The sequence below is a fragment of the Betta splendens genome, chromosome 6, assembly GCF_900634795.4.
Source record: "Betta splendens chromosome 6, fBetSpl5.4, whole genome shotgun sequence".
Taxonomy (NCBI): domain Eukaryota; kingdom Metazoa; phylum Chordata; class Actinopteri; order Anabantiformes; family Osphronemidae; genus Betta; species Betta splendens.
The window spans coordinates 4921191-4943029 of NC_040886.2; the positions used below are offsets into that span (position 1 = coordinate 4921191).

Genomic DNA, 21839 nt, shown 5'->3' on the forward strand with positions numbered 1-21839 from the left:
AGAGACGCGCAGTGGGCGGCGACTGGGAACAGGAGGAGAAGCTGAAGGTTGGAGCCAGGCCGGCCTTCAGTGTGTTGGTCTAAGCCTGTGTGTGTGGGGCCCATTGGATGCTGCATATCGGCACCGCCATGCCTTTACAGGGTTAAAATCAAATATTAGGCTCAACGAAAATGAATGCAAACATGAGTAAAATAGTAAAAGTCAAATGAGGAGAAGCTGGTGACGCATGACACAACAGGACTTAGCAGGTTACTCACTGCTGTACTTAATAATGTCCTTCACATCGCATGACAGGCTGCCTTTTGATTTTAACACCTTGAAGTAGCTTTGAATACGACTTTTATTAAATTGGACGGAACCACAAAAAGAATGTGCAGTAAAGACGTGTTTAGAGTGACTGTGTGTGTGTGTGTGTGTGTGTGTGTGTGTGTGTGTGTGTGTGTGTGTGTGTGTGTGTGTGTGTGTGTGTGTGTGCGTGTGTGTGTGTGTGCGTGTGTTTGTGCGTGTGTGTGCGTGTGTGTGTGTTTGTGTTTGTGCGTGTGTGTGTGTGTGTGTGTGTGTGTGTGTGTGTGTGTATTGTGTGTGTATGTTTGTGTTTGTGCGTGTGTTTGTGCGTGTGTGTTTGTGTTTGTGTGTGTGTGTGTGTGTGTGTGTGTGTGTGTGTGTGTGTGTGTATTGTGTGTGTATGTTTGTGTTTGTGCGTGTGTGTGTGTTTGTGTTTGTGTTTGTGCGTGTGTGTGTGTGTGTGTGTGTGTGTGTGTGTGTGTGTGTGTGTGTGTGCAGCAGCAGGAGATAAAGCGCGGCCGTCAGGTCTCACACTATGTCGTCTGTGTGGAAATCTTCACCTGCTGTAAAACAAGGAAATGTTTTAGACTCCAACCGCTGATTGTTCGGTTTCGTTGATTAAAAGCTCAGCAGGTGATGCTGTATTTAAAGCTGAACTTATGGATGGAAATATTGACAGAATATGTTCAGGTTCACTGCATATTGTGGGAAATGGAACAATTAAGGTTTAAGCAGAAGCCAAGAAACACAAACACTTACAACAATTACTGGCTGGAAAAACAAAAATAGAGCTGTCGAACAAGAACCAAATCTGCTTTTCTGACGACTAAATCAACCTTTTCAATGAAAATGTCTCAGTAATAAAACCAAAGGATTTCCAAGTAAACAGACATGGACACGGTTTCTGAGATGTCATGTTGATCCTGAAGAGGTTGGATCAGGTGGCATTCAGGCCTTTCTGCTGAAGGAGAACATCACGATGCCTGCAGGCAGCCACCAGGTCACGATCCTCTGCCTCATGCAGCCCACTGACTGATTTAATGCAACGGCTTCATCTTCCACGAGAAAGGAAAGATCTGAGGATAAATGTGTTCGCGCTCTCAGGCTTTTGGAGTTCTGATGTCTTTACTGAGGAGGTTTCCACTTCACACCAAGGATTTCTGAACGTACCCCATCAGGATGAGCTGGAAGTCGCGATGATCCTCTCATATTAATCCTGGAGCTTCTCAGAGAGGCGCGTGTTGAATCTTTGATGACGTATCCACATATCTGGTTCACGGGTCGGTCCAGTCAAACGCATGGAGGCATGTTGTGCTCTGTCTTTAGGATTGTATTGTTATTCTGCGATGGTGCTGACAAGGAGAAAAATAATTCTCCTGTTGGGAGTGTTTTAGTCTAATTTGTCCTTGCGAGGATGAGGACATAATAATAACCCTAAGGAAAATAACATGCACCCCCCAAAACACCAGAGACGTTAAAGCACAATCCATCGCCCTCTTCTCTCATTTGTCTTTTATAGGATAAATTGTTTGGCCTGGAGCCTCGATGACGGGTCCAATCAGGGCCCGTGTGTTTGTTCTGTTGCCACAACAACCACACTTGATCTATGAGGCGCTGAAGAACCAATACTGCCAAATAAGATGAATCAGGCGTCCCCAAGTGTCAAAAGCTCCTCCACTGTTCTCCATCCAAGTTCTTATTTATTTATGAGTACTTTTATTCAATGTAATTAAAAAATATGCCCAAACCACCAATGTCATGGTAACGCGCTGACCTTCATTTATTTGTAGAGCAAATGATGCTTCGAGAGGCTTTCGGCCTTGAATGAGCCACTTTGATGAAAAGCCTCGGCGCTTAAAGAGGCTTCATGAGGATTCATGAGGTCATCGCTCGTTGGAAGAGGAGTCCAACAAAAAAAGTTCTGCTCAACGTAGGAGGGTAAAAACTGTGGGCGCCAGATAACACGGGAGCAAAAGCTTCCAGAGCAGGTGGAGGAAGCAGGAGATCAAATGCTTCTGAGCACATGGTGCCAAATAACGTAACACAATAATGAATCTCCTCTTCAGTTATCTCAAGGTCAAACGATTGAAAAGTGACTAAACACTCAGCGAACATAATAACCAATAATAATCCTAACAATGTTGTTTAGTGTCCAACTAATAAACAAGTCAAGGTTCCACCGCCTCTGGTGAAGCATTACATCAATGCCTAGTGCTCCTCATTGATCGTGGACAGGATGTTCCCAGTGTGTCCGACTCCAAGGCCTGATATTAGTTGAGATGTGTTGACAGATGTTAAAACCATTTCCTCTCTTTTGAAGTCTCAGATGTTAGTAATCTTTAATATTGGATTTGAAAACCTCACCGGCTTTAATCAGACGACTGCGCTGCAGCTAAAGGCAGCGGCAGCAGCGGGTGCAGCTATGTGACGCAGCAACGAAGGGAAACCGGCGTCCACATAACATCGTTATTAGACCACGCATTAAAGCAGGAAGAAGTACGGACAAATTCAATAGCAGCCACATAAAAGCACGTTTGCATAATGTGTGTGAGGCCTGTCTGCGCGCATCGGCCACAGCTCAGACATTTTAATGAGCCGAGAGTCTGAGAAGCCGTGAAGGAGGACAGAGAGAGGGATGGAGACGGATCATTAGGCCCAGCAAACCTCCACCCTGGTATTTTTAATGAGGGAGAATGTTTGGGGTGGACTTTCTATCAATTAAAACGCTCCTGCACTGATCACACAGTTCTAAAGGGGCCTTTCTGTTTTATCAATGTCGTATGAGGAAAGTGTGGACGAGGAACCACAGCTGGACAAAGGTTGTGTTGGACATGGACAAACAGGATGAGGACGAGCCACGTGTTCGGCGCCGTGGACGTCAGCTCCGCCGGCTCCGCCTGTGGACGACTGAAGAGGAAACAACGTCCACATCCGTGCTGCATCCTCCATCCCTGCGTCTGAGTGAGTCCCCGCTAAGTATGTGTCTCCCTGGTGGAAACGTCTGTTCATTGAACATTTTAGAGCCCGTTGTTTAAACTGAAGCAAAGTGAAACTCTGATGAGGAGGACGAGCTTAAAGGCGTTACTTCTGTAGCTCCGTCTCTCCATCTTCATCCGCCTTGTTTCCTCCTGTCTGGTGTCTCACTCACTGAGCTTGTCAGTCTTCATCAACCAATCGTTTTGGATCGTTTGCTGCAGCTTTAGAAAAACATTTGGATGTTGATCAGATTAAACCATAGACACACATGTGATGTCGTCATCACTTATATAATGCTGCCAGAACTTGTGGCTCCACTGAAGCGTGAGTGTGCAGACGGGTCAGATCAATGAACCACTTGAAGGCAGCAATGGTCAGAATGAGCCTCAGTTCGTCTCCATGACAAAGTGCATCTGCCGCATATTAATGAGAAAATGACAAGCTGGTTGTTCATAGTTTTATCTATCAGCTGCTTTTCTACCATGAACACTTCACTGCGTCTAGATGAGCTATTCATGGAGATGGTTACACTTAGTTTCATGCAATACTGGGCTAAAATATGAAGACACAGATATTTTTAAATCAATTCTGGTGTTAAGTTCAGATACAGAACTGAACTAAGTGAATTGAATGAGTGGGATTGTGTGTGTGAATGGGTGAAAAAGACTCTACTAAGATAGAAAAGCTCCGTACAAGCACAGATCATTTACTAGTTCACCAGAAGAGGAACACGCATTTATCCCACACAGCGTCCAGTGGGAGGATCAGAACCCGTGCACCCACAGCCCACAGGGAGTCCAGGCGCCACAAGGTAGAAGTCAGGGGGAGCGGCCCCTGAACCCAGGAGGGACCACCCACTCAGTCTGACTGACTCCAAAGGTCAGTTCAAACCAAGTAGCTCAGGGACCAGGAAGGAGCAGGTGCAGCAGCCCAGCTTCCTGCACCAGCAGATATATACAGGTTCTGGTTCTGTCCAGAGTCTGGAGACCATGCAGGTGGATCAGACAGACGAGGCAGCGACACAGAACAAGGTCAAAGACAGAGTCAAGGAACAGGTGAAATGAGCAAACACAGCAGTCGGACATCAAGTGGTCCACTTCACAATGATTAAGTCGGTCCTCTGAAGCGGACTTGCACAGCTGCGTGTTCTGACCCGGAACACAACTCACGGCATCAGGTCCAGAGGTCACATCCACAATGAGCCTAGGCTGCAGGTTCCGGCTCCAGAATCAGAACAAAGGCAGAGACCGCTGAGCGTCAGAAGGGAGGAGTGAGGATGGTCTGTGTTACTCAGACACGGTGGGTGGCAGTGATTAACTCACACACTGGAGAACAATTGGTAAAAGCATTCGATCCGCTCGGGTTCCATCTGTTTTGCTGCTTGTGGTGTCCGTGCTTTGATGTCTGAGCTGGTGAAACGCTGAGGTTGATGTGATTGATAGAGAGCAGAGAGCAGAGGCTGAGAGGGGAAGTGGACGGTGTAGAGGGGGGGGCAGCTGAAGAAGGATGGACCCAGATGATACGGATGCGGAACCAGAACCAGTGAGACAGAAATGTGACAGAAAAGCTGGAGAGCAGGAACTTTGGCTCATTAAATAAGTGTGTTCAACATTGGAACAAAACTTTTACCTTATTAATAATATACATAATAAATAATAAATCCAATAAAGACATTATTTTATATGTAAGAAAATCACCAACTATAAGTGGAAACATGGCTTCCAGACACTGGAACACTTCAAAGACACATCGTGAACCCCCTGTTCCCCTGATGCCTCAGCTCCAACTAATGTCCAGCCAGCACCAGGAGCCCCTATCGGACCCAGGGGAACGCAGGAACCTGAGGAACCTCAGGTTGTCATAGAAACCACAGAACGTGGACTGGTTCCATGATGGCTGTGTGGCTGCAGTACAGTCCATGTGAGGGCCGGTTAAACCAACCAGCGATGGGTTTCCCATCAACCACTGACTCGGGTCTGATCAGATGAGAGTTCTGTAACGAGCCCCGTGACCTCTCTCTGTGTCTGGGTCCAGATGGGCTCGACCCACGCAGGAGTTTCAATTTTGTTGTCATGTGTGAATGTTGTGCACATTCCAGTAAACATTCTATCATAACTCCAAATAACATTTATGAACCAAAGATGATGTTCTGTTGTCATTTCTCAAATATTGCATAATAGATAGCGCATCCTCCTCCTCCTCCTCTCAATGATCATCATCAGATTATGTTGTTTCCTGGCCAAATCATTAATTGTGATGGTGATGACGGCAAACAAGGTTAACACTGAATGTAAGCAGTGTGGTGGAGCATCAGCACAGTTCTCTCTCTCTCTCTCTATAAAACTGTATTAAACAGAGACAAATCGCCAAACGACAGGTTTTTATTCTTCAGTCGCTTTGAGAACGAGCAAAGCTTTGATGTACAGTAACAAACATTATTGCTCCATTGTCTGTCAATCCTGGTTCTGTGAACAGCAGGCTTCTCTTGTTCAGGTGCTAGACATGGAGGAATGTGAAGTGACACACGCACACACACACACACACATACACACACACACACACACACACACAAATATATATATATCTATATTTGTCCAGAGTTGTGTGTGTGCGCGTGTGTGTGTGCGTGCATGCGTGCGTGCGTGCGTGCGTGCGTGCGTGCGTGCGTGTGCCTGTGTCTGACTCGGTATATTCTTCTCCTTTTGAACTGCAGGCACACTTTTTAAAGGAGTGATGTTGAGGTGCAGCCTGTTTTCACCTCGTGTTCCTTCCTCCACCTTTTTATCCTCCACACCAGAGGCTCCGAGCAGCGAACACCGAGAAGCTGGTAAGTGCTTTGCTGTCGAGAGATGAAATAGGCCACAGTCTGCATGAAAACCCTGCCGAGGTCCTTGAAGATCAGCTCTTTGAACGCCACCAGTCAGCTGTGGAGCCATTTAAAGACCTGGCTTCACTTATTACAGCCACATTTGTAGCCACGTGTACAAAGTATATCCCATAATAGGAGCAGGTTCACTCCCATGTTCCTAAAATGAATATTAGGTGGATGCACTACACAGTTAGTTGTTTGTAAATTACAAAAGCTATTACAAGAGTAGGCTTCATAAGTTATGGTTTTAAACTAGTGATGTTTGAGCAGCTGTAGCATCAATAGGAAACTTCATGCTGCGTCAGGAGGACACAGGTTCTACAGAACAGAACAGATTGGAGTCTGGGGGGTTCACACACCTAGAGCAGAAGCACAGGCTTAAACAGGAAGCTGGCATCCGTCCCTTCCTGTGCTTTGGTCTGTGCACTGACTGCTGCAGCCTTGGGCTCTGAGGAGCTTCACAAATATTTTCCTCTTACGCAGGCGCCACATTCTCTGAAAAGGGACAAACGATGAGTCACCCAGCCTCTCGTCACAGACGGGCATCAAATAAACGCGGCTGTGAAAGGAAGTGACGATGAGTGAGCCGTGAATGAAGCAGCGCTAAGTCAAGGACCGTCCCTCAGTGTGGAGGCATTCACACTAAACTCACTACAAAAGAATCAGTCGCACTCTTCACCGGCGTCTCTCGGAACTTTTTTATTTCCCATGCATAGTTTGGACAAGAGCTTAGTGTAGCTGAAATCAATTTGACTATGGAAATAAAAGTTTTGACATTCATGATTTTCTCCATTGTGGACATCTGAGAAATCATCAACAAAGCAAGTTTACGAGCACAAAAGGTTCTTCAAAGTAGAACAAAGTCCTTCAAATCAGAATAGTGAAGCGTTTGTTTGGGGGGGAAAAGTGCCGCATAACATAAATACAATACAAAAAGATGCTTCAGCTAAAACATTCAGCACATTTTAAACAACACAGTGCAATAAAAAGGAGGGTTTTTCAGAGGAGGATCTCCAGCGCTCGGCTCCTGGATGTGTGAAATGAACCAGCATCATTGTAAACAGTTCGTATTGAGCCGCGTCTGTTACGGTGCTGCTCTGAACGGGTCGCGCAGACGTAGACGTCCTCCGAGCTGCCAGACGGGCGACGGTCGGAGCCGACGTGCTGATGAAATGCCGTCTGACGCAGACGTGCGTCCTCTCAGGCCTCGTGCACGCGCCTCTTAATGCTACTGACGGACCAACAGCTCGTTGCACTGACGCAGGCTGTGCTGGGCTTCACAGTTCCACTCGTATCGTTTTCAACAGTGCCTGGTCTCAGATCTGGCCAGTTTGACGGGTTTAGTGTATCAGAACAGTCCAAATTGGGGTTGAGAAGCTCTGACTTCTATGGAGGAGGGAACACTGGGCATCTGGATGCAGGGGCCTAAACATGTGGGATGAGCTTCACAATGACGGAACATCGAGAGTGGGTAAAAGTAGTTCACAGTTCTAGCTAACACTGTATTGCAACTGCAGCAGCAGCCTGGGAGCATGTTTCGTAAACTGCGTGTGCAAGTACGGCTTGTGTGCATAAATGACAGCGTGTGAAGCGGTGAGAGAGGACGACGGCATGACCGCTCCCTGCTTCGCCTTCATTGACACCAGAGCACTGGTCTGTGTGCGTGTCCTTCATCTGTAAGTAGAGCAAATGGTTTGACTTTGACGTTTTCACAGTAGGGACGTTAGTAACTGGACGCTTTATTGATTTGGGCTTCGAGCACGTCGTCATCTGGAAGCGTCCCAGATGCAACACGATCGACCTGCTGATGTAGAATATGCGCGGATGTAAAGTTTAACTGTGTGACTACGTGGGTCAAAAAGGAAACGTCGGACCTCAGCATCAATGAACGACTGCTTAAACTAAACGCCCAACGCCACCGGGGTCGAGTTCAGTGTGATGCCAGTGATGAACAGGACGAGATATTACATATCTACACTTAGAAAATACGATTCAACACGCCCAGGCCCAAACAACCTTCTCCAACAGTATGAAAAATATACAAATAAAAAATACAAATACTCTCAGACACTAGGTAGTTTTCTGTTGGCATGAAATCAGTGAGGACTAAAAGATAAATATTTCACATCTTCCCTTGCATTAAAAGGAAATGACAAAAGTGAAAGAAGAGGACACCTGTCTATTCTGAAATATCATCCTTCAGTAATTAGTAACATTGCAATAACACGTGTTTTTTAGCTTCTCTAGTGAGCAAAAAGCCAGTGTTGAAACTAAAAGCATTATAGATTTCTGTTTTCAGACATCATACAGTATGCACAGATAATAAAAAACAACTTCATCACGTTTAGACATTAAGAGCTCAGGGACAGACAATCAGCATCATGGTCTGAAAAGCCCCAGTCACAGTTTCATTCTCGCCATGACTGAGTTCAAAGGGGACAGAAAAAGGTCGTCAGTCCAGGTCCTTAAAGGTTCCGTAATGCAACAAGGTTTGAGGCCTGGCAGCGGCCCAGAGAGGGGGGGGGCAGGTTTAGTGTACATGAAACTGGGACCCACGGTGGAGGAACATCATCCGTGGGTACTGGAGCAGGTAACAGTCGTGCTCATGTGGGGCCTGGCAGAGTCCTGGAGCTTAGTGGAGGTTAAGGGTGGAGCAGCTCCGCTCACTTCACATGCTCTGCACTGTGGGATGAGCAGTAGTATTTCTTATGAGCTATGAATGTGGACAGGCTGCTGAACTTAATGTTGCACAACCGGCAAAAGCGGGAGTTGCCGTTCTGCAGGGGGGACACCGCCGGGCTCCTGGGAGCCGAGGCCGGAGCGGGCTGGGACACGGCGCCGGGGGGAGCCTTGTCGGGAAGGTGGGGCGAGCCCACCGCCTCCCTCAGGGCCTCAGGCACAGGTGATAAAGTCAAAGAGGGAGCCCTGGGGGGGGACACAGGCAGAGGGGAGTCGGCCGAGGGCGACCCGCCCTGGGCCGTGGGGCTGCCATTGAGCAGGGGGGAGGCGGGCGACGACGTGCTGCTCCTGGACTGACCGTTGAAGCCCAGCCTGGAGGGCGCCCTCGCCTGGCTGCTCACTGGGCTCAGGCTGGGGCTGCGGCTGGCGGCGCCCCCCGGCTGGGGCAGCGCGTCCGGGGGCAGCTGAACGGTCACCAGCAGGCCGTGCGAGCTCCTGAGATGCTCCATGAGGTCGCAGGCGATGGGCCTGTTGGGGCAGTAGGGGCAGGACGCCTGGGGGGAGGCGCCGCCCCGGCTCTTCTGGTGGGGGGACGTGGGCTGGGGGCTGGACGCCGTGTGCTGGGTCTGGGCCCGCTCCGCCGGCAGCGCCTTGGCCTCCGCGGGGTGCGGGAGCTCCACGTGGTCCGGCTGAGACCTGCTTTTGGGAGAGGTAGAGGCGGATCTCTTGAGCCTGTGCAGCTGCTCCATGGTGTGCGGCTGGAGGGTGGTGGCGGGACAGTAGTAGGTCTTGTGGGCCAGGTAGTTCTCGATGCTGTTGAAGCTGATGCTGCAGGCGGTGCACTTGTGGTAGTCGGTGAGGGGCAGCGCGGGGAGCACGGCGCCGCCGCCCTGCCGGGGGGCCTCTCTCAGCCGGGGCCTCTTGCTGAGGTCGATGGGACCGTCCCCTTCGGGGCTGGCATCCCCCGGCCCGGGGGGAGACGCCTCCTGCTTCACCGCCAGGCCCAGCACGGAGGGGGACGGGGCGGAGGCGGCGGCGTTGGCAGCAGCGGCCGCCGCAGCAGCGGCAGCAGCGGCGGCGTTGGCCAAGGCCTCGGTTCTGGCCATGTGGATCTCGTACATCTTCTTGCGCTTACGTGTGCGGATGGGCTGGGGGAGGAAGGCGGCTGCCGCCGCCTTGGCCGCGTGGACTGAGCGCTGGTTGGACGGGTCGTGCCGTGACGCGCAGTAGAAGCGCTTGTGGACCATGTAGTTGTCGTGGCGACTGAAGCGGATGTTGCAGGCCTCGCAGAAGGTTCTGTTGGGATCATCGTCCGGGTCCTCCGCGGAGCCACTGGCGGGACTCTGGCTGCCCTCGCTTGCTCTGCCTCCCCCCACACTCGCGCCTCCCCCCTCCCCCTCGGACGAGGAGGACACTCCCTCCCTCCCGCTCGGCGTCTCTGTCGCCTCCACCCTCCGGGATTCCGCCCCGCTCCCGGCCGGGGGGTCCGAGTCGGCGGGCGAGGCGGACGCCGCCCTGCTGGCGGCTCCTCCGTGAGGAGACGCAGACGAGGCGTGTGCGCCTCCTGAAGGAACCGTTGCCACGGCTCCGTCCCTTGTTGATCCGGCACCAGAGATTGAATTGGCACCTTCTACCTGATGCCTGCTGGAGCAGTAGAGCCTCTTGTGTGCATAGAAATTATTGATGTTGTTGAACGTGATGTCACACTCGAAGCATGTGGCTCCTTTGTGAGGTGGAGTGGCTGTGGCCGTGGGGGCGGTGGCGGTGGCGCCGGGGGGGAACAGGGCCGCCTGGTTGTTTTGGGGGACGGTCTGGCCCTGTTTCAGGCGGCTGTGAACCATCTCTGACATTTTAGCCAGTATCTCTGAGGCCTGTGGCAGAATGGCAGCCTCTGGGTTAAACATGTACTGAGGCAGGAACATTGCTCCTCCTGGAAGGACTGACCCCGCGCCCCCCACATGAGCCGGGCTAGAACCAGGGGTGGGACTGGTGGGTTCTGCCTTCACAGTGGTGGCTGGGCTCTTGGGAGAGCTGGACGTCTGCCAGGATGAGGTAGCTGCTTCCTTTTCGCCAACCTTACGCTCCTCTCCATCCTCCGTCGCGTCCATTGGGTGCTGGTCCGTCTCCGAGTCAGACTGAGGCTCTTCTTTGATCTTTAGGTCGGTGGGAGGGACATCTTGTGACCCGTACTCCCGGGGAGTGGCTGAACCGTCATTCGCGCCGGGGCTGGAGGAGTCTGACTTTGGGACACAGGCCACGGGCTCCCTCTCCCGCGGAGACGCCTGGAGCTGGTCGTCCGACGTCGGGGTGATCTGACGGGGGGCGGGGCTCCTCTCGGCTGGGACCCGGACCTCCAGGTGGGTTCGTACATGCTGCTGAAGCTGGGCAGGCGAGTCCGAGTTGTGGCCGCACACCTGACACTTGAGGACCACGCCAGAGTCTCCTGGACTGAGACCTGACAGGAGAGTCCAGGTTAGTACAAATGCTTCGGGAAGCACTTCAAAGCCTCTGTGTGCGACTCACCGATGGACAGGGGCAGCTTGGGAAGACCCGGCCCCGGGGAGTAGACCTCGCTGCGAGACCCGGGCTGGCAGACCATGTGGCTAGTGACCAGATGGCTGTAGAGGATGTCCCTCGTGGTGGAGACGAAGCCGCAGCCGTGACACACGCCGTTCAGCGTGTCTGTGTGCACCTTGAGGTGGCGCTCACAGTTTGCTTTGGTGGTGAAGGCTGACAGACAGATGAGACACACAAACGGACGTTCACCTGTGGAAAGTCAGAGGAACACAATCAACCACTACCAGCCACCAGACAGGCTTGACACAGACTTCATGCTCAGCTGGACCCTCACCACTGTGTGTGCGCATGTGTATTTCCAGTGAGCTGGCGCTGGGGCAGCTCTTGTTGCACTGAGGGAAGGGGCAGATGCGCTCACTGGGATACGAGTCCTTGGGTTTGTCGTGGGGGGGGGAGGAAGCGGTGGCCGGCTGCTTCTGTCGGCTGGCGCAGTAGTACATGAGGTGAGCCTGCAGGTTCCTCTCACTGCGGTACCAGATGCCACAGTCCTTGCACGGGAAGATGTCCTCTGAAGAGCAGCACATGGTTGTGATCAGCTGACTGCATCCCCTGTCACTTTATGCGCGTTTAGACAGGTCACATTTTTACATTCCTGTCCTGTGCAGCAGGAGTCAAACATGCTGCACATGTGTATAAGATAATAAAACATGTACGTTGTTCAAGGGTAGAGCAGCACTGCCATCTAGTGGTCAAACAGAACAATGCTACTGTCAATCACAACGATAGGTAATAACTACTAGGTAAGGTAATGTTTATAAAGATACAAAGTTAGGTCAGAGCAGTGTTTTCAAATGATTTAGAAAATATAAGGGCTGACTGAAAATAGACAGCATATGAAATGATAACAGTGCTTTTTTATTAACTGTGTTCATCACTGGGAAAGTCATAATTTAGGAGGTGTCATGTGTCCATGCACTGATTTATGTCTTTTTTATTGCAGCGTTGATAATAGTTTGTAGTGATTTAAATGTATTTAAGTTTTTGAGTTTTGAGTCCTTCTCCTCAAATCAAACATTGACCTAATGTCATAACTAACACACTCACTGTTGACAACCGCCGTGGCCAAGATGGCCGCCATGCCAGCTTGCTGTGGGAGGAGCTGAATGTCTGAGTGCAGCGCCGCCGGGTACAGAGGCTCCTCTTTGACCGCAGCCTGCTTCTGCGTGACGAGGCTCAGCGGAGGAGAGGGCCGCGCCGGCGGCAAGGAGGCGCTGGGAGGACGGGACAGGGAGGCCAGGAGCTCGTCGCCTGCTGGGAGCTCTCGGGTGACCCTACAGAACAACTCCTCCCCTGGAGACATAGCACGAGCCACGGTTTTGGTTGCACAGAGACACACTGGAACTAAAATAGAGGATGCACTGATCCCAACAGATCCTCACCTTGGCTGTAGATGGTACAGTTGGCAGCTGATGTGTCAGAGGAAACAGGGAGCCGACGAATCCAACAGTCTGGATCCTCACACACCAAAGTCAACGTAGGATTCTGTACACACACACACACACACACACACACACACACACACACACACACACACACACACACAAAGAAAGCAATTAGATTTGTGACGTAGCCGTGTCCTCCAGAAGGAGCCTGCGTGTAGACGCACAGTGATGCTCATTGTGAACGTCTGACATACTCTTGCAGGCTCTGATTCATTGTCTTCTGTAACTGAACTGCTTCAGCATTTGGGGCATGAGACGATCACAAACATCCACTTTCTGCTGAACATTTGTAACACACAGTCTCTTGTGTCTGGTGTGAGGCCAGCGCCAGCTGATGGTGATTACAATCCAATAAGGAAATGAGGAAATGAGGGGAGCACGGGCTGAACAAAGCTCCAAGGAAAATACAGAAGAAAGAAAGACGAGAAAAAATGAGAGGGAGAGGAGAGGGAGAGTGAGAGGGAGAAATGAAGAGAAAGCAGATCTGATGAGGTCGACAGGCGGCTATTCAGGCGGCTTCCACAATAAATCAACAATGGACACACTGGACAAAGAGAGGAGGAGGTAACATCCAGTCTGATGCTATGACAGAGACTCAGTGAGCCTGTGCTAATGCGACCAGCATTTCCAGGACACACACACACACACACACACACACACACACACACACACACACACACACACACACTATTGTATCAAACCCAGAGGAATGAGTAGCACAGCGCTGCAGTTTTGCCCCCTCGCCACCAGGGGGCAGCACTACCTCAGTATTAGACCGAGCCCTCACCACGCGGACCCAAACCAGGTTGTGTGCTGCCTGGACTTTTTTGTGGCAGCTTTGTACAACCAAAGGTCTCTTCCACACGCTCCTGTTTCCTGAACTGATGTGTACACAAAGAAACAAAAGCTCAACATGGAGACGTTTAGCGGCTCCGTGTTGGGAAATGAGGGAAACAAAAGCAACGAGCAGTGAAGCCCAGGGTCAGTCCTTGGACTAGAAACCTCGTCATCGGCTGAAGTATGTTCTTAGTAACTGCAGTCATCTCACATGGGAATAAAGCAGCTTATCATATGGTAACGACACGGGGAGTAGATGAGCAACAGTCACTTTATTTAGTGATTATGTTGAAGTATAGCAAAAACTAAGACCAATCAAATCATTGCTCCTACTGAATGCTATTATATACACGATTCATTAGTTTTTATAATGCACTTTAATGATACAGTCAAAAATCAGCTCCATTGCTGGTTGCAAATAAATGTGGAGAAGAAGTGAACATGGAACCATCCTGTCCCTTAACCAGCAGAGCTGCTAATGGTTCAGTGACACGGACACCTGCAGCTGTTACACGTCCCGATCTACAGGTGTCAACGGAAGCACCTGAAGGAGCCGGCGGTGGCCTGTGGCCTGGCTCAGGGCCCAGCGGTGGTCCGTGGCCCAGCTCAGGGCCCAGCGGTGGTCCGTGGCCTGGCTCAGGGCCCAGCGGTGGTCCGTGGCCCAGCTCAGGGCCCAGCGGTGGTCCGTGGCCCAACTCAGGGCCCAGCGGTGGCCTGTGGCCCGGCTCGGGGCCCAGCAGGGAAGGACAGAAGGAAGGAAGCCTCGGAGTCTGCAGGCCGAGGAGAGCAGCACAGCACAGCGTATTGTATTTCATGGGGAGCTAGCGCTGATGTGGAGATACGCTGTTTTTGTTTTAATTTGTAACCCAATGCTGGAGCCGTCTGAGCTGTAAGTACTGCTAATTTGTTTCAGACTAATTCATCATGGCCACGGCTTTGGAATTCTCCATGATAGGACAACAGGGAGACGCACGCAGGCACGTCAGATCTGAAACATTTAGAAACGACTTACGCCTCATAGCGAGTGTGACACTCAGGCATCGTTTCTTATTAGAACTGAATTAATCACATATTTCTCTTGGTGCCAGCTTTATTTTCCCAGTGTGAAGCAACGGGAACAGTGGACGCCTTCAGACTGTCAGACTGAAGCTAAACCTTTTCTTATCCCGTCCTGAAAACAACATTCCTGGAGGAAACGCTCGAGTGTAATATTCAGAACCAGTTCTAAGATCTAACTTCATCCCAGACATCTTTCTAATCCCATATTGGCCCAGGTGTAAACAAGCAGTGTCAAGTAGAAACAGAGCCTCCAGCCAGTGTAGGTAGAGGGCATCAGACGGGCTCAGGAGACACGTTCTCATCAAGCACCAATCGACTGCTGCCTGGACCTACGGTGCCGTGCACACGGACACAAGGCCACAGGCTCAGGAATCACACCAGCACACTGCACAAGTTTACCAAACTAAGTGTTTCTCTCCATTAATAAAATAAGGCTTTGGCTTGTGGGTTGGTTTGAAGCCTCGTCCCTACAAAACCACTCACTCCAAGCTCGACGGCCGGGTCACATGAACAACGGGAGGCAGCCGAGCGTCCCTGCCCGTCATCACCTCTGTGCTTGGCTCTCCATCAGCTCCGTCTTGGTGGAGAGCGCCGCCTTAAGCCCCATCAGCCAGAGGAGAGTCTAAGCCCCTCGCCCAGACCCTGGTCCCCTCATGAATATTAAGCAGCCCCGAGCCCGGCTTTAATCTGCCTGATCCCCGCGCTGCTGCCGCCGAGACGATAGCGAATCTAATTATTTGGTCTGATATTAACCCCCCACCACACTTTCCCCCAACACTGTCCTCACTATGGCTGCTGTTACACTCACCAGTGTGTGTGTGTGTGAACTCCGTTCATACACTGTATAACTCTCTCTCTCCCTCGCTCTCTCTCCCCCCCTTCACCTCCAGCACAGCCTGTGATGCCCTCTCCTTATCAGGCCCAAAAACGCCCTCCTCCTGCACTGATAAAACTTGAATGCAAATGATGCCAGGCTGATTTTATTTCTTCATTTTCTTCTTCTTTAGAATGGCTCGTCGGCTGCCTCCTTGTCTCTGGGGAGCCAAGCAGTGGTGGAGACGGCAGGCAGAGGACTCTCCCTCCCTGAACCGAGCCCAACGGCCGACCCGTTCCCAGCGCTTTGTGGATACAGTACTGTACATGCACACTTCAGACAGAACTTCAGGCAGAGCACCAGTACCATTGTCCTAAGCCAAGCAGCCCCCAGATTCCTCTGTTCAGCTGTCAACGGCTGCAGTTTTACAGCCACCACTGATGTATAAGCATATTTGTTTATGCAAATTACTGCTGGCACATCTCTACTGCAACAGTGTATAATGCTTCACATGCTCTAATGTGGTTTACACAGCTCCATAATGGCCGTAGATGTAAAATACGCCAGTCAGTAATACATGGTAGGAAAAGCGAAGGAGGCGCAGGTCTCCATGGAGGCACAGGTCTCTGACATTTCTATTGTTGTTTGTGTCGATAAAACCAACTACTAATGTGTGTTGTAGTAAGTAACAAAGTGAATTGTGTGCTTGTTGTCGTCATTTACTTCAACCTTGAACCTGGAACCTGGAAACACAGTTTCAGTCCATTGCCAGCAATAAAGCCACTTCCAGTGTGTGAATATGAGCTTGGACAGAAGACTTTAAAAACAGAGTTTATCACTGGAGTCAAACTTGGGTCTGTGTGTTCATAATAAAGGCGATACGCTTCTTCCAGTTCCTGCTGTTTGTAAGGCCGTAATTACTGTAAAACATTTAGTAGTTTCAACTTTCACGTTACCGTTCTCAGCACCTTGTGACGCTGCGGCTGTAAACGGAGCCACTTCCCTCCTCTCATGGCCTTTAAACCATCCCTCCTCCTCATAATCACCCTCTTCCACCCTTCTCCGTTTTCCCTTTCATACACTGTCACACTTTTTTTTTCTTAATCTCCGATTCTCATCCTTGCACCAAACTCTCATTCCTAGCCGTCTGTCTGCCTGCCCCTCCTTTCCCATTCTATCTCTCCCTCTGTCTCTCGTTCTATCGCTCGGCTACAGGAAATGGTTTCTTTCCCAAGCCAGGGGGTTGGAGGGTTGTACTCACTGTCCCAAACAAAGAGGTCACTGTGTGAATCCTCCAAAAATACAAAGAAGAAAAGAAAAGCTGATAAAAATCAGAAGCCGACTCTCATCCGCTGCTCACACACACACACACACACACACACACACACACACACACACACACACACACACACACACACACACACACACACACACACTTCACCTCCGTTTCACTCGCACAAGGAATTTTTTCAACATCCAGCACAGACACTAGATACGTCTTTACTGTTTATTCCACCAAAAGGCTGAGGCTCAGCACTGGACTGGAAGCCCGTTCGCTATAATAAGCTGAGCTCCAAAACACAGCCACACACCTCGGAGGAAAAGAGAAATATAGAGGGAGCCGAGTTTGATGAGCTGCATGCAAATGAGATGTAAAAATATAAAACTGCGATACTTAAAACAGGGGCCGAGATAAGAGATTTGAAAATGAGGCACTCTTGGAAAGCGGGCTCCTGAACTGCCGGAGATGAGGCTCAGAGATAGAGAGGATAGAGGTTTTCCTCTCTTACACCTCCTCCACCCTGCAGAAGCCAGTGCAGATGACAGGGGGATGCAGATACCAGGCAGAGTGATGAACACCTCCTGCCTTTGTCTCCTTTAACCATTCCATCTCCTCCACTTCTTTCTTTTGGTTTCTCACGTTTTGCCTCCTTTAGGAAACCTGGTTGCTCTTTTGTTCCTCAGCTCGCTGGCCTGGCTGCCCACACGTCTGTGTATCAGCGTTTGATCTTTCTTGGCAGTTTCCACTCTCTCCGGGTGATAGGCTCTGCTGTCGGAGCCAGATTGACGGACTAAAGCCCCTTTCACACATGCGCCGCAATCCCTAGCGCTTCGGGGCGTTGAACAGGTGAGCTGCGTGTGTAAATGGAGCCGACTTGCTCCACGGGCTACTCGGCCCCAGGTCCGTGTGAAGGTGGAGCATTCACAGCAGCACTTCATCTGTGGATGACTTCATCATATCATGGTGTCACACAAACGTCCGAACGTGATCTAATGGACACAGTGAGACCTACATGGATCCAATCACCGCAGATACACACTAGCTGTCCTCAAGGAAATAATGAGCAGCATCACTCCAAGCTTAGTGTAGAGTCAAAGAGCTCATAATTGAGAAGAATTTGATTTAATGAATGAACTGAGAAATAGACAATGAGCAGATTACTCATTAGTCAGCCAGACTCACTTATATTAGTCATAACATGACTAATATACTCCATGTGTCAGGAAAAAGGATGTGAACCACTTTTAAACTGATGCTGATCTGATGTTTATCCAAGTATAATGTGTCCAAAAAACATAATTCTGATCTTCCATTTCTTTACTGGACACATCATTAACTCAAGGAGTTATATTCGGTTGTTCTCCATACAAACACCAAATATGTGAGTTCTTTGTGTCATTATTTAGACACATTCTATTTGTCAGTACTCTTGATTTGATCAGATCACACGTTATACCAACTTAATGCAGGAAACCACAAATTGACTGTATCTAAAGAGAAGCATCAGCGCTAAGATTCCTTCCAGTGGCATGTTGTGCTCGTTAATGACGACCGATTCATTGGATGCTCCTGCTTGGTTCGTTAAGCTGTTCCTCTTTAGTTTGCTCCTCATGCAGCTCATCGTTGTGGGGCCTTGCAAAAGGTGTCTCAACACTTCCTGTAATCACGGTTTTGTCATCTTCGTCATTTTAATTAACATTCTAATTTGATGGGTGGAGGAGAGAGAGAAATATTGAGGCAGGAAAACACTGTTGATAATTCCAGATAAAATGTAAAGATCAGAATCCAGTAAACAAACCAGCTCAAAGTCATTGAAAGAAAAAACAGCTTGAGAGGAAAAGGATGAGACAGTGATCCAGTGATCACCTTCACTTGTCCTTCCAGGGTAATGAGGGAAGGAGGAAGTGAAGAGCAGCGTAAAGGAGGTAAAGGGGGAGGAGAGATAGGGAGTGCGAAAAGACTACCCAAAAAGTGTTTGAAAAGCCGTGGGTGGCGCGTCTTATCGCCCCAGTTCTCCTGGAGAGATTATTGGGGGATTAGTGCGAACGCTTGTTTCTAAAACATGATGAAAAGACGTTGGGCTCGTGATAACGCTTTGAACTCCCCTGCTCTGCTCCTTCTAGGATCACGCCTTCAGGCTGCCTTTCCACGAAAGACAAGAGTGGGGTGGGGTGAGCGGCTGGATGCCGCTGAACCAGGCAGAACAATGGCTACGTCGTAGACGCGCCGTCGCACAGCTGGAGACTCTTGACCCTTAGAAAGAAGCAAGAGACGGAGCAAAGGGCACGTTCGCTCACGCCTCAGCATCACCGTCCAACGGCAGCTTGATCTGACTTTTTCGCAACTTCGGCCCAGTCGCATGTGGCAGCTAATTGAAGCAGGCTCCAATCAGAAGGCGCCCAGACGCAGTGTAACCTCAGATTTGTTCTGTGTGATCCAATCAGGAGGCTCGCTCCCAGGTTGCTATGGGACCGCGGACGGCCTGCTTGCTCAGGCGACCAAAAACCGCCAGGAATCAGCAGCCGGTAGATCAGCTGATCAGCAAACACTATTATATCCTGTCCAACAGCCATATCAGCTAGAAAATATTTAAATAGATAAATGTTTTTACGCCTCTTTCTCAAGAGATGCAAATGGGAGGATTTACATATGACACAGGCCAGTTAACATGGCGCTAATCGAAGAAGAAGATCAGCTGGCGGCAGGGAGGGATGTGTTCTGGGCCTCTGACAAACAGAACCCACCCGTATGATCACATGCACCATCTAATGTGTGTACCGTGTAAGGTACACAACACCACACACTGCACATGAATGTATGTGAGGAGCTTGTCAAAATGCTGCCTGATCATCTTATCCGCCAAAATAAAGAGGTGAGGAAGCAGATAGAGAAGGCGAAGCTTCACATACTACAAACTATTCTATAGGTAGAATATAAATATGAGGCCGCCTCAGGTTGAATGAAACATGTACAGTAGTGGAAGCCGTCAAGTTCCACTAAACTAAAGCCTCAGTACCAACACTGAATGAAATGAATGACATGGCCCCGCGGGCTCAGCTACTGCTGGTCCCCGTCTGCCGGACGCCATGCGCTCTTACACTCTGTCATTTAAGGCTTTGCTCTTCATGTCACATGTCAAGAGCACCCTTTTACAGTAGCAGCTTCACTGAACATCTACAAAAGGAAACAAATCGTAAACCCCTAATGATGATCTGGGCTTTGTTTTTTACGAAACGCGAGGAACGTGCACGTTACAATAAGGCATTTAAAGTGAGTTCATGCCGCCACGTTGTGAAACTCTGGCAGGCAGATTGGCTGTCTTCTCCTGTAGGAGGACAGCCACGACCCCTGCTGACCCAAGCAGGAGGGATGGAGGGATGGTGGGGGAGAGGGACGTGGAGTGACAGGGGGGAATGTGAGATTGTGGCTTCTATCTCCAGCAGATACTGAAGGCTTGTCTGCACACTCCTTCAGCCCCGGCCAAAAGAAGAGCTGCATTAACAGTCACAAGATGCTTTTTATATACACGCAAAGCCCTGCAAACAATGAGACTGGAAGACTAGGACCAGGGAGAGGAAGAACAAAAGGTGATGGGTGAATGCGTGCACGCACACACACACACACACACACACACACACACACACACACACACACACACACACACACACACACACACACACACACACACATACACACACCCAGAACCTCTCTGATAATAAACGAAATCTTAGAAATGAGAGCCTATCAAGCAGGAATCAATCACTGGGGTTTGTTGTCCAGGAGGATGGCGCCATGTGGAGATAAAAGACAGGCGGACGTCTGGGGAGAGCTGGGAGGAGAGGATGGAAGAGGAGAAGACCAGAGTCCTTGGTACTGTATAAACCCAAAAAGCGCTATTTTAACTGGCCGAGGGCTTTTACGGGCTAGATGTAAACTGGCCTGGACTAGGAGCATGCTTGGAATATAATGAAAAAACAACCAGCCGCCAACAGAGTATGGAGACAGATGAAGCTGACAGACTCCGAGTGACCCTGCATGTATGTTTGTCCGGGTCTGTGCTCATGCCAGGAAGCCTCTCCCTGCATCAGTATCATATGATTAGATGGACTCGCACATGATGCACAAACCCAGCCTCTGATAGGGCTCCATCCGGTTCCCAAGGAACACACACACACACACACACACACACACACACACACACAAAAAGGTGTTTATTCATTGTCTCTGTAATCCAACCATCTGACCTCTGACCTCACTGCAGTACAACCTTCAAATAGTCTTTAACACTAGATGTACGTTAAGATTCATGCTTCCTCTGTACTTGCGTTATGTTATGTTATGTTGTTAAAGCCTTTTAAACAGCTACAGTGTATATGCAGTGAAAAGGCTTCGGTCTGATGGTTACCTCCATCTCCTCGTCTGTGCTGCCCTCTGACTGGATCACTCCTGGGTAAGGGCCCCACTTTGTGTCCGGGTGCAGGGCCCTGCCAGCCACCACCCGGCTGTCGCCGCCTTCTTCCTTTAATTCCAGGTCATCTGAGGGGAGGAGAGAGAAGACAGGAGCCATTAAGACCGAGGATAGACTCATGTAGTGTCCTCAGCGTCAGCAGTTACGTCACTGTGTCCGAAGTCACTTCAAAAAAATGAATGTAGAAAAAGCCCTAGTGGCTGAAACACGACCAAACACAGGCACCGCAGCAGGATAACGCTAAAGCAACACGTGGCTTGAACTTGACCTGAGCCCTGGCAGCTGCTCACATGGTGGAGGTGAGTCAACAGCAGGGGGAGTGTAACACAGGCTGAGCACTTTGGGCCCCGGCAGCTTCAAGCGGGGGAAACTTCCTCAAATTGATAAGTGCAGAAGGATGGCAGTGATGGCTGTGGTCTGAGCCTGCTGCTGCTGCCCAGATAGGGCCAGATAGACGGCAGCATCCATCTGTTTAAAAAGCCCAGACAGCTCGGAGTGAAGGAGCAGCAGCTCGGAGTTTACAGAATTAATGAACAAGTTGGGGGCAACTT

The 21839-nt window shown here is 50.0% G+C and overlaps 1 protein-coding gene across 5 annotated transcripts in view; it reads right to left on the reverse strand.

Annotated features, from left to right (window-relative positions):
- Positions 1–6814: 6814 nt before the first annotated feature.
- The window catches only part of zfpm1 (zinc finger protein, FOG family member 1), a 63728-nt gene continuing 48703 nt past the window's right edge, over positions 6815–21839 (reverse strand). For all 5 annotated transcript variants that reach the window (XM_055509517.1, XM_055509516.1, XM_029152662.3 and 2 more), the window contains 6 exons: positions 21226–21356; positions 12766–12868; positions 12431–12676; positions 11661–11894; positions 11333–11575; positions 6815–11264 (listed from right to left, as the gene is read on the reverse strand). In XM_055509517.1, coding sequence (XP_055365492.1) covers positions 8794–11264; positions 11333–11575; positions 11661–11894; positions 12431–12676; positions 12766–12868; positions 21226–21356 — 3428 coding nt within the window. In that variant the 3' untranslated portion in view covers positions 6815–8793. The remainder of the gene's footprint in view (positions 11265–11332; positions 11576–11660; positions 11895–12430; positions 12677–12765; positions 12869–21225; positions 21357–21839) is intronic.